The sequence below is a fragment of the Lycorma delicatula genome, chromosome 1 (assembly GCF_047948215.1).
Source record: "Lycorma delicatula isolate Av1 chromosome 1, ASM4794821v1, whole genome shotgun sequence".
NCBI lineage: Eukaryota > Metazoa > Arthropoda > Insecta > Hemiptera > Fulgoridae > Lycorma > Lycorma delicatula.
The window spans coordinates 142723238-142737220 of record NC_134455.1 but is presented as its reverse complement, the minus strand read 5'-3'; the positions used below and the strand labels follow the sequence as shown (position 1 = coordinate 142737220).

Here is a 13983-nt window from a genome sequence, read left to right as displayed (position 1 = left end):
TCTTCAGAAAAATATTATAGGGGAAAAGTAGAAAGTAATGAAGAAAAAGGTAGAAGGAATGATACACTTGCAAATACAAAGATGGGAAGACAAATAAATGAAGATGCTCAGGATAAAAAAAAATTGCTGGCAATCAGGTGAAACCTGCCAAGATACAAATCACCAAAGAAAACCTGACTGATAAAAAAAATATTATTAATTACTTTGAATTTAAAATTTAACATTTTTGTAGAAACTTGAAGCTAATTCAAAAGAGATTTTTAAGAATAATATATAAAAGCTTCATAATAGGTACTGGAACATGCAGTTAAAAGGGAAAAGATATCATTAGTAGTCAGATCCATGCTGATTCTTCAGTTCTGCAGATAGAACGAATTAAATTGACCAGCATTATTATTAAAAAAACATATGTTATAAACCAGCTATATCTCTTTAAATACTTTTTAAATGTCTAATAATGGACTTTGAGATTTATTGGTACAATTTTTTTTTGTTTTATAACAAAAACACATTGCTTAAAATAGTTTGGTAAATGAAACATTTCAACAGTACTTAAAAATCTTAATATTATATCATTTTCATGTTAACTAAATGTTACTTTTTTCATATAAAAATAAAAGATTTAATAAATCAGCAACATTTTCAATAAAAATTTTTTTTTAGAGATTTAAAGTAACTGACTGTGATAGAGAACTTACTTGAATTCTAATTTTACTCTAATACTATCCCATCCGAAGAAAGGTGCAGCATAAGTAATAGCCCATTTTTTAACTTTTCCATTGCAATCAAAATAAGGATTTGTCCAGTGCCCATGATCCAAATTAGCTGCCCTGAAATTGCATAAAATACTTTCCATTAGCTTAAAAATGAAAAAAAAATCTAAAAAATAATTGAAAATATTACACATAAATAATAATAATAATATTTTTATTTTTATTTTTTGTACAACAGAACAGCTACTTCAGCCTCTGTTTATTGTACATTGAACAAAAAAACTAATAATATACATATACATTAACATAGTCCAAAACAGAATAAATATAATTTTATAATTAATGATAATGATGACAATGACAATAATAATAATGCCATAATGTAATCGTCATTTTATGGATAAAATGTCAAAAGTCCAGGAAAAAACTATTATTAAACTAAAATATAACTTGATGGAATGCAAAGGTAAATGGCCATCGGTAAAATCAAGGACAAAATGCAAACAGCCAAGCCACACTTAATAAAACTGAAGTTAAAAGCATAGGGTGGTATTTATATTGGATGAGTAAGCATGTAGAAGATAACAATGTCAATAATGGCCAATAAAAAATAAAATAATTTATCACATAAATGAAGAATTTTAAAGTCATAAAAAACCATTCTAACCATCTCTGCTGATTAAAGCTTAAGCAGCAGCTTTTATAATGCCTTCAGATTTATACTAACTCCTGTACATATGACAGCACACAACTGTTTGAGAGAAAAGCAAGTTAGGACCCATCTTAATATGGTGCATATTCAATTACAAGTAGGCATTTGTAACAGCCTCTACTTTCCATGAGTGGTGTAAAATCATGACTATAACATCATTTTTTTTTAATTTCATTAAATCTTTACTTCTTGCAGTCATTAATGATCTTATATATATATATATATATAGACGTAACTTTTTCAGTTTCTTTTAATTAAAGCACACTAGATGGTTTTCTTGATATGTAAAATTTGTTAGTTTAATTTACTATCCACTACAATTTATGTACAAGTAGATGAGACCGAAGTCCTACATATTTTTAATTTGTAATAATACTGCCGCAAACCGGGTATCAGTCTAAACTAAAAGATGAGAGATGGTCTTGTCCACTTAGATAGCTCACTCCACACCAGTGGCATTAACTGATAATTACTGAAGCATACCCTACTAACTAGAGGTTTCAAATCTTAAGTAAAAGTAACAATAATACTGCTTGAATTTGAAATCAGGTCGTGGTGCATGGTTCATGATGGAACAGCTGATTAAGGATGATGCTTCATTTTCAGCCAAATATCTGGTAAAACTATTTTTAAATGAAACAATTTCTACTTTCATAATCAAAATCCAACACTGAGAGTATCCCATAAATACTGAAATTACTAAGATAAAGTATTATTTAATAAGTTAAAAGAATACCTTTCAACAAATGTTTAATTTACTGTTTTTATTATAAAATTCAAACATTCTTTAAAAATATTCAAGCTCTAGTTTTCCCTTTTTACTAACCACAAGGCAAAAAAAAACGTAACAATAATGGCACAAGGTGTAAAGGGATACCTTCGTTAAGTAGACTAAAGAAATGATATATTAGGTTTTGTTTAATTGTACTGCAGTGTTAAAGGACTAATTATAAAACTATTACTTAAGACTAACTTTACTTATGTTCTTTAAGAAGAGGACACAACATTTGATATTTGTTTGCTAAATTTTTGTTGTCTGGAGCATGCTTTCTTTTCAACAGATTGAATGCAAGTCTTATATCACAACAGTTACTCTGTTTTCCATCTTAATGGCCTTATAAATTTTATTCAATTTATCAACCTCTTTGACAAGACTAAAACATGAACTGAAAAAAATTTGATACAGTGGAAGAACAAAAACAAAGACTATGAAAATATTGTTGGGTGCCAATTAAAAAGGGAGAAAAGACATGACATTTTAATGACCAGAATGTTTGGCTCAGCCAGCTTTGTATCTAACTTTGTTTTAATAACCTTTATTTACGTTAAGTATATCTTCAGGAAAAAGTAGAAAAATTAACACAGTTTATCACTAAGAAATTCAGGTACCTTTACCCCTCCAGCGCTAAGAAAAACTAAAATACTGCAACATTCAAAACTCTTTTAAAAAATTCTGATTTCAGGGACGATGTAAAAAAACAATGATTATTTTTTTTAATATAATGAAACAGTGGAACCAGTTTTACAGAAACTTGTAAAAGGAGTTTCAGTGTTCACTGAAGTTATGACCAAAATATAACTCGCATAAGATATTTACTGGTGGCATTTCCTGCTTATGAAAATCTTTTTTTTAATCACTCAACGATTATTAAAACAGTAAAATTAAACAAATAAAATTTACACAGACACTGAAAGAAACAACTTCTGAAATTATTAAAATTCCACAATCTGATTCAAACCGATATTTTAATTAAAAGATTCAGAAATTGATCCCAAATTCTTCACCAGACTTCTTTCCTTTTTTCTGTTTAATATAAAAATTTTAATACAGCAGAAAATTAAACCTTTTACTCACTCATTACTGCAAAATCTAATAATAATACACTTCAAATCAGTATTTCTTTATTCAATAAGCATTAAACATTATGGTATACTGTTACCTGTAATGCACTGGATAGTGTTCATACTTTTTAGTATGAAAACCGGTCTCATTAAATCTTATTTTTATTTTCATATAGTATTTTTCTAATGAATCAAAGTTAGCTGCCCATCGTTGTTTAAGAAATTGAAAATATGGTTTGTTGGTGTAAACTTCCTCTGAAATTATAAAATAAGACCATGTTCAAGCTTAAGATATTTCATTTGATATCATAGAAAAAAATTGTTTCATTATTAAGGTTAAGAGTAGTACTTATTTTTGAAAACATTTGAATTTAAAAATTTTATAGAATAATCTTTAAATTTCAGAGATAAGGAAATTCATGAATATTTACTTCAAAATTCAGGGGCATCTTAAATTTATTGGTGCTTTTAATGCTAGAAAGATAAAGACATTTTTACTACCCATTACCAATGCAGATGGTGATACAGCTGTGTGTAGCAATTTAGCAATTAACATTATATTGTCTAACAAATATTTCTACATTGATATAAATTAAAATAATTCACCATTAAAATATAAATAAGTCCTAAGGCAGTCAATAATTAAAAAAACAAAAAAAAACACCAGCAGGCTGCTTTATTTTAAAAAGTCTCTTTGTACTTTAGCAACAGTAAATGACAAAAATAAATAAAAATGTACTGATTAGAAAGATATAAATAAAACAATTATAAAATAATTAATACAATTAAGACATAAAATAATTATTACTACTGTTTAGCTTAAATTAATGAATATGATTTTCATGAGTATAATCATCATCAGTTGTTTTCAGATTCATTTTTAGTCACTTTGTTAGGTTCTTACATGCTTAGAATGCTTATTTATTTCCAAACTTTTCACAAAATTTTTTTAACAATTCTTTCACTCATTACATTAACAACAAACACAGCCAAAAATCATTTAACTATGAATTTTATCCAGTATTATGCTAAGTCTAAAAATTGCACCAGTGCCTGAATTTGATTTATGGCATGCATTTATGTGAATGATCAGGAAGGCATGGTAAGCAACTTTATATCAAAGCAAGCAATATATAAAGACATATCAATCTTGAATCTAACAGGTATACCAACTTCTGCAAGAGAAAATACTGAATGAGGTCAAAAAAGTCTTTATGAACTCATGTTTCACTCCTTTTTTTTTTACATACAAAACTAAATCAAATTTTCTCACATTAAGTCTCATATTTTTTTCAAAAAAGATGAAAATAAATAAAACTTAAAAAAAAAAGAAAAGGTAACAAATAAAAAGATTACCTGTAGAATTTAGTCTAGCTAAATCTTCAACTTTATACTTTCTTGTATTTAACTGTGTTTTATAAGCAAATGGTGCAAAAAATGTACGATTAGTAAATTTATTACGTTCCCAATATGTACCGGCTGACCAAATCTTGCTATCTCCCATAACTAGTGCTAAAGTTTCAGCAATCATTTGATCCTCAGTTAGAGGTCTATCAGCTAATCGTTTACCAGAATAAACTTCTTTAGGGTCCAAAACCTGAAATAATAAATGCATTTTATCAAATTTTTAAAATGAAGGCAAACATAAGTGAACAAGAGCCAGTGGCTTAAAAACTTCTTCATGTATCACTGACATTAAGAAATATTATTTCAAGTCCATAATCAGTTTTTATTTTCTTGATTTTTCTACAAATTTCAAAAATTGTTTCCTAAATTACTAACTACACTATGAAATTGTCACAATTCTTCACTATCAGAAGTGCACACAAAATGCTGAACATGCTTCCAGAGGAATTTAAAACTAAGCGAGTTCATATATTTTTCTTACATGGTATGATAAATAAGGGTTCAAGAGTTGTACTGTCATGATAAGATGGTCATCAGTACGACTATACTAATGCTATCTGAAGTTTGGTTCTGGCCACAGCAACACATACTTATGTCATTTCATTGTTGTCAGATAGAACTACCATGCTCTTGGCAACCATAGTTATTGACTAGCTACTTTGTGGAGAGCATCTGTTATATTTAACTCTTTCTCCATTTGTACAGAATTTTTCATCCATAATATAAAACAGTACTTTTTAAGTACTATTACTGGCAGAAATTACACTAGTTTGTACAAACAACTGTACATTTTTTAATTAGTATTTTTATATACTGTAGAACATAAAATATTTCAAGAATCATTAGTTAACTGTTGGTTTCAGTGATTTTTGTCGTACAATGACTTCAAAAGTGTCCTGTCACTCACCCTGTTTGTAACAGGGCAGTTTTTTGTTTGGGATGTAACAATTCACAACCAAGCACGGGAAATGATCCAAAGTGTGAGAATTTTCTGAGAATGAATCAAAAAGTATTTTAGAAAAGAATGAACCTTCAATTCTTTTTCAAAAAGTTAGAGAATGTACTGCTGCTGCTCTTAAAATTAGTAACAATAATTTCCAATATTACTAAAGAGAATTTTTTAACTGTGCAGGAAGGTTCATCTAAATTATCAACACTAGGCAAACAATAACCAAGAGATTTTCCAGTACCTGATTTAGATGAAACTTGGATTAATGTTAACTATTCAAACCTAAAAGCATGGACTGATGAAACTCTTGATGGTACTATTCTTGTGCCTATTGGTCAAGGTGGAAGATTAATTGTCTGTCATGCTGGAATAGTGGAATGGATTTTTTCCCCGAAAAATTTTGTTATGACATCCAGATTTTTCTGGATTTTCTCTCCAGAGATCTGTTTTTATTGCCAATATTTTCTAACTTCTAGAACCAATTTAATTCAGTTTTTCAAGTAGGTGAATATTTTTTCTTTGTCAATCTATTTCTGAACATTCTCAAAAGATGCCTATAAAATATTATTTTTTTTATTATTGAACTGGAAGGTTTTTAGATTTTTTTGGATGCTTCAGAATTATTTTTTATTCTGGAGATTATCTCATTTATGAGTAATAAAATATTTTTTTTAAATTCCTCTTTTCTTGTTTCTAAATTTCATATTTCTTCTTTATTCTTTAGATTTAATTTGTAAAAACTTTCACAAGTGAAAGTTTACAAATTAGGAGAAATTGATGTTTAATTCCATTCACTGATGTAGATTCCTGTAGTTATTCCATACACTTTCTCTACTTTCCAGATTCTTTCATGGCTTACCAATTTTTCCAAGTCATTTTATTGGACTCTTTCTCCTAAATATTTACATTTTTTATCTCTGCACTAAGGATTTTCCAAATTTAACACATTTTGTGCATTTTTTTATTTGTCTGAATTGCATTCAGATTTAATTTCTTTAAGATTTGTAATCTATTTTTCCCCGCTATTTCTTTAAAAAATTAAGTTGAATTTTTACCAATCTGATATTGCAGGTTAGAAAAGCCATATCATCCACGAAAGCTGAAAAATAGATTTTGATTTCTTTTATTAACCGACTTCAAAAAAGAAGGTTATGTATTCGACCTGTACATTTTTTTTTGTTTTTGAATAACTTTTTTCCTATTAATCCGGGTGAAATAAATCGGGTTGCAATCTAAACAGCTGCTTTTTTGAGCCAAGATGTTGAAATAAAGTTTTTGGACACAAAAAATCTGATGAAAATTGACAAAAGCAAAAACGTTTTTTGTCATCCAGCTTTTTATGTTTATTTGAACATAACTTTTTTCCTATTAATTATAAATCTCGCTGTAATTGAGGCAGTTGCTTTTCATGGTGGTAACTAAATGATGAAACATTTTTTAGGGACAAAAAATGTCTGTAAATTGAGAAAAAAAGTTTTTCACCACCTTGGTTAGAAAGGGACAGTGAGTGGGCTATTCTATACATATGCATCATGTTAAATGATGTTATATGGTCTCCTGTACGGCAGGTAATTTAAAAAATTCTGCAAAGATATGTAGCACCATTAATAAAATAATAAAAAAAATTGAGATATCTCGTCTTAAACCTTTCAGAATGTATATAATACACAGCATCAATACGGACATCTTATAATTCTATGGACATGAATCACATTACATGGTTTTTGTGGTCTCTTGCAAGGTTGGACAATAGGACAATAAAGTTTAACAACTAGGCTAAACCATCTAAGCTTCTGACTTGACTTAGAGCAACATGAACTTGTTATTTTTTTTTATTTGGCTTTTTCTGGGCGAAAAATGCTTTGGAGTTATCATCACCTGAACATGAAGTATGTTTCAAAAAATTAACTATAAAAATCCACAATTAAAAATTAAATAAAAATGCTTGGAAAACAAAACATGAAATATAAATACAAAACCTGATAGAATAACAAAAATTAAAACAAAATAAAAACTTAAAGTAGAAATTTAAAAACAAAATCAAAACAAACTGAAATATTAAAAACAAAGACAAAACAAAAAACTTTAAAATGTTAAGGCATAAAACATACTACTGTTGTACAAAAATCTAAAAACACTACTAAAAAGTATGTAAAATGTGTAAAGTATTTAAAACTTATATTTTTGCAAATACTTTTTCCCCAAATCTACTACAGGTCTATTTAATGAACTGTATTTATTGCACCTTGCAATTTGTGCACTGTTACAACCCAACTTAAAATTAAAAGTTATCATACATCTTTCTGCATCTCAATATCCTTTAGTACCTTGAACACTGTACTTACTGCTGTAACAAGTACACAACCACCTTCATCATTCATTTTTCAACCTATTGTTTTTTCACTGGATTTTATTATCAGAACTTTTGGAAACTCATCCATTTTCAGGTCCCTTCATAGGGTAGGCCATTTGAATTTCTTAATAAGGTTTATTTAAATTTGAATTTTTTAAGGCTATTTGAATTACCATAGTGCCGTTAACTAAACCACCAGAAATCGATTTATTATGCCTTAACATAACTCTTGAACCTTCTGCCAAATTGTACATTATGCAACAAGTCACCACAGTTATTGATGTCTACCGGAATAACATTTCAGGTGGGGGAGTTTTCCCATACGTTGCAGTTTCTCGTGATTCATCAATAGCGTTAATAATATAAACTCTATCTGTTTTTGACATAATAGTCATACTACAATTATATTCATCAACTAATTTAAATTGGGGATATTTTTACAGGATTTCCATCTGCAAATTCATCTGTTAAAGGTACCTTCTTTCACAAGACATTTCTAACTGCCTAGCTGTAACTTCACTAAAATGCAAGTTATTTAATAAATCGATGAACTCCATGTCAGTTCTTTATCTCATGTTTATTGTTAGCTCTCAAAATAAAAACTGATGCCACAAATTTATTTGTATTTCACACAAAGGAGGTTGAATAAAACACCAATGGCCTTTGACTGGAGGCAGCTGCAATATATCACCAAAAAGCACATTAACTCTGCCAGATAAATTGTCATTATTAATCAGATACAGAAAATTATGAAATATTTATTAAAAAAAAAAAAAAAAAAGGAATCGACATCAAAATGCGCTAAAAAGTAAGAAATAATTTTGTTCAAATACTTTAGTCCTTAGACACTTTTTTGAATTGGCACCAAAATACATGACCATACTTATGTGGTACTTGAATGAACCAACAGATGGCATATATAAACAGACATAATAGTACCAAATGGAAAAGCAATCAAAGCACATAAACATGAATTCCACTAATGTAATATCGGTGTTGGTATGATGTGTATGTATATAATATTATAAAACAAATTTATATTATATTTAGAAATTAATTTTGTAGTAGCAAACACAGATTAAAAAATGTTTCTAAGCAATTAATTAACTATTTGTATGAAATTATTTTTAACTTTTTAGCGCATTTTGATATCAGTTATATATATATTTTTTAAAATAATTATTTTTGTTTCTAAAGTGATGGGTCTTTAATGTTTAACTTCAGGTTCCGAAGTCAAATAATTTTTTTAAAATCATGTTGAAAAGAATATGCGATAGTTTTTGATCAGAAATGGTTTGGATATTTCCCCCATGAACTTAATTTTGGAATAGCTATCTCTCAAAATTTCTTGAAGTAATCTTCTATTCTTAGGATTGATTCTGAATTCTTCTACGGTATAAATAGCAATTTATTGTCTATTGATTACTACATAAACACTTGTCAATGTTGTTTTATTACAAATTATACTTTTAGATTGAAGGTTTGTTCTGTGTAGAATCTATTTTTTCTTCCTCAATATTTTCTTAAGTCTTCATCTAAAGTTTTTTAACTTTGTTAAAGAGAATTTTAGATAAAAGGAAAATTCTATGCTAATTATTAACATATTTTTTAAGTACGGTATGAGTTAAGGCAGTTTCCAATTTGTGAGCATTGGACTCCTCCCATATTATATGGGCTCCTATTATTATAAGGGCTATTATTATATGGGCTCCTCCCATATTTTTAACAAGTCAAAAATACAGATCAATAAAATTTGGTTTGGCTAATTTTAACAGTACTGTTAATTGTTTATTGATTTGACTGACTGCTTGATTGTTTCTTTGATTTTCTTATTAAATGAGAGATTCTGAATTTGCTAAATTGGACTTGGAAGTCCAATTTTTTCTTTAGGTTCTTTGTGCTCTAGAAGTATAAGTTTTTACAAAATAATCAGTTAAAATTACAAATAATCTAATAATACTAACTTTCCATTTTCTTTTCTAAAGTAGAGACTAGAGGAATTGGTATTCTTTTAACCTTGATTTGAAAATTTGGTAGAAGTCTCTGAAATTATCTTTAGAGAAATTCTCATGTAATTTTTCTATGATTTTTTCAAAATTTGTTTTTGAATTTTAGGAAGTTTCTTATCTTTTTTTTGAATTTTTAAAATCTTTTGTTTTTTGGACGATTTTTTTGTTTTGTTCAATTTCACAGATCTTTTAATTAATGCTTCACAATTTTCATTCCACCAGCTATGTTTTTCCTTTTGCCTAATCCTATAATTTTCTGCACAGTGTTTCTTATTTGCTTTTCTAATTCAGACTAATTTCCAGATTTTATAGTCACAAATTTTTCTTGATTTTTTAGGATTTCTTTTGTTGTATTGTATATTGGGATTTTGATGCTACACTTTTGTATTTTGTCATCTGCAAAAAATTCTTTTTGATCTTGGAAACATAATGATCAAAATTAAAATTTGTGTTTCTTTAGACTTTTTTTTACATTTTTTTATATTTAATATTACTTTTATATATTCTTAAAGATTGTGCTATATGATCAAGTTAAATTCTCTGGGATATTTTTTTACAGATAATTTTTTTCTGTATTAACATTTTGCACATTTTTCCTATACTGAAAATAACAGCTTTTTCTCAATATGTTATGATAAACAAAAAAAACTAAAATATATTGTTTTAAAAGATTCAGAGAGGTAAAATTGAATTAACTTTTTTAAAAATAGAAATTTTGTGCAATCTGATTTCTTATAAGCTCTGTTTGTAACAGTTAGGTGAGAATGTATCAGTAAAATTGACTAACTATTCAAATAAATTAAATAACTGGAATTATATTAAAAAATTTAAATGTCTTACAATTATAATAAAATGAATTTAGAACTTTTGAAGATGAAACTAGTTTCTAGTGTAATATCATCACATCACAATAACATACCTGCAAGAATGCACTGATAAAATTAGCTAATCGTACAGCCATCCTAGCTTCATTAGCAAAGAATTCTTCAGCACCAAATGCAACATCACCATGAAGAATAAGATCATCTGGTTTATATCTAGGTAAAACAATAAATAAAAATTGATAATTATATGTTGCACAAGTGCTCAAATGTGTATGTATCATACACAATGCACTTTATCATTTAAAAAGTTTCTGGATTGGATATGACTGTTAGAACAATTAAAGTTTCACTTCAATTCATATTATCAACAAGTATATAAACAGACACCGATGCAATGGATTCTCATGAAGCTGTATTTCATTTAGCTTTCACTCAAACTAGTAATCATAAAAAAATGTTTTGTGTGGAAAAAAATATATATACGGGGGACATTCTATAATTAAAGAGACAAATTGATGTAGAAATGAAACAGTTTGTAGGAGGAGTTTTGTAATTTCATGACTTTAGGTTGGCATCATTAGAATAAGCTAAGAACAGCTGACGGATAAAAATATTGCATTTAATGATGGCATGTCCGCTTGAAGTTTCCACATTAGTTGGAACAATGTTCAGTGATCCGTTTTTTGCTTTCTGAAAAACCGGCTAAAATCTTTTCTCGAATGATTTTACAGTATGGTGAAAGTTGTATGAACTGCAGAAATTTTTATAAGTGGGTAGAACAGTTCAAAAACAGTCGAACTTCAGTGACTGACAACAACATCCTGGCCGGCCAGTTGAAGTGTCAACTCCTTCACTTGAAACCCGCACTGACAACATTATTCGTGAAGACAGACGTATTACAGTTGAACATATAGCAAAAACAGTTGCAGTAAGTGTTGGCACAGTTCATAATGTTATCAGTAACAAGCTCAAGTACAGCAAAACAAGTGCAAGGTGGGTCCCAAAAGAGTTAACGCAACAACACAAGGAAACAAGACTCAAAGTCTGTACAGACTTTAAAGAATGCTATGGAAGGGAAGGTGACCCTTCCCAAACAAGATTTTAACATGTGATGAAACTTGGGTTCACCATTTTAAACCAGAGTCTAAAAGATAAAGCATGGAATGGAAGCACACCAGCTCATCTGTCCAAAAGAAATTCAGAATGCAAGCATCAATGGGAAAAGTCAAGTTGATCGTCTTTTGGGATGCCCAAGGTGTTGTCTTTTGTGATTATTTGGAAAATCAGCATATAATAAACAGTGTCTACTAATTAGACATGCTGAGAAAAAATTAAAATCAGCAGCGAGAGAAAAATGTCGCAGTTCTCAAAGAAAAGGTATGATATTGGTACATGACAATGCTTGCCTTCACAACACCCAGCTGACTCAAGAAACCATTGGAAAATGGGTTGGGAGATACTACCACATCATTCCTACAGTCCAGATTTGGCTCTCCTGAATTTTCAATTGTTTGGTCCACTCAAGGAGGCATTACATGGAAAAAAGTTCAGCAACAATGAGGAGGTCAAAGAATTTGTGGGAAAGTGGCTCAAACAACATGACAAAGACTTCTTTGCATCAGGTATAAAAAACCTAGTTTATCATTGGGACAAGTATATTAATATTGGTAGGGATTATGTTGAGAAGTAGAAAAGTCTCATTTTATAAAAAATAGAGTTTTTTTTCTACACTAATTTGTCTCTTTAATTACTGAATCTCCATCGTACATATATATATATTGGTCACTACAAATAATAAAAAGTATCTGTAAGTTTTTTATAAACTTATCAGTGATGGGTAAAATTTGTCTTCTATAACATGGTTTATTAGGTTGCCATTTACTGTTTTTAATATTAATCGAGATGTGAAGAACTTAAGCCAAAAACTTACTTGTTACAGGTTTTATGATTGACACCATGTATAAATTTTAATGCTTCATCAATATTCATTTTTCTAGTATGTAATGAATCTGGACCAACAGAAAAATTTCTATACTCATAGTATCTATCCATGTATTTTTCTCTTATGTAAGGTGGTGCTGGATTCCACTTAATAGGCATTTTATGTACCCCTAAAACAGTAAAAAAAAAAAATTAATGCTATTGTATTTTCATGTATTTTTAACAGTGATAAAAAAAGAAGAAGCTCTCAATTCAACTTGTAATAATTTTTTTTTTAATGTTATATTCAAACCTAATTCCAAAAAATGGATTTTTTGATGATTTTTTTTCTATTTTGTTACAAGGAAGATTTTTAATAATCATGATATAAGTTTTTCTACATAACTTATACAGATGATTTTCTTTAATGAAAAATTTCAGATATTTGAAATATTTTTTTATGTACGATAATGATACATAGCCTGATCCAATTCTGATTTTTAAAGAATCTTCATATGAAAATGAAGGAGAATTAAATGGAAAACATTAGGTCAAAAATAAAATATATTGGCACATGTAGTTCAGCATCAGTTTTTTTACACAGTTCTCTATATTCCTCTAATTATTTTTATCAAGATGCAGATTTCTGCCTATGAATTTTTTTTAAGTATTTTTTTATATAGTCAATGTCTTTTATAGACCTATCTACATTTTAAATAGAAAAATAAACTTAAAAAAACAAGAAAGATATAACAAATTATAATTAGGGTTGTTTAAACACAACAGATTTATATGAAGTTCATGGGAAATCATAGGATCTTTATCAAATGTACAGTCTTAAATGTTTTTTTATTTTACAGATTACCCTCTGAAATTTTTTAATACATTGTTTTCCAAGATTAGGCAACAATGACAGGGACAAAAATCATATTAGCTTTTAAAAATATTTTTAAAATTACCTATTTTCATAGTTATTGTAAAATACCTTACTTAATGATAATATATTAGTGATAATAATAATGATTACTTAGGTGATCAGTCAGACCCCTTCCAAAAACACAAGACTGGAAAATTTTTGTAAACAAAAATTTTAATTTTAATTCAGTTACTTAATTCAAAAGCTTAATTATGGGGTGAGGATGAAAATGTTAAAAATCTGTCTGATACAATTATTCCAACAGTCAAACAGAGAAAAATAGTTTTTGTGTCATTTAAATCAGCTAATATTGAAAAGGGTAGCATCAATTGGTACAA

General features: G+C 28.2%; 1 protein-coding gene across 1 annotated transcript in view; it reads right to left on the bottom strand.

Annotated features, from left to right (window-relative positions):
- Nucleotides 1-13983, bottom strand: part of LOC142323345 (uncharacterized) — an 82340-nt gene that overhangs the window by 39834 nt on the left and 28523 nt on the right. Inside the window, exons 7-11 of the mRNA XM_075362850.1 lie at nucleotides 12740-12920; nucleotides 10905-11022; nucleotides 4624-4864; nucleotides 3366-3522; nucleotides 699-830 (exon numbers count right to left, since the gene is read on the bottom strand). Coding sequence (XP_075218965.1) covers nucleotides 699-830; nucleotides 3366-3522; nucleotides 4624-4864; nucleotides 10905-11022; nucleotides 12740-12920 — 829 coding nt within the window. The remainder of the gene's footprint in view (nucleotides 1-698; nucleotides 831-3365; nucleotides 3523-4623; nucleotides 4865-10904; nucleotides 11023-12739; nucleotides 12921-13983) is intronic.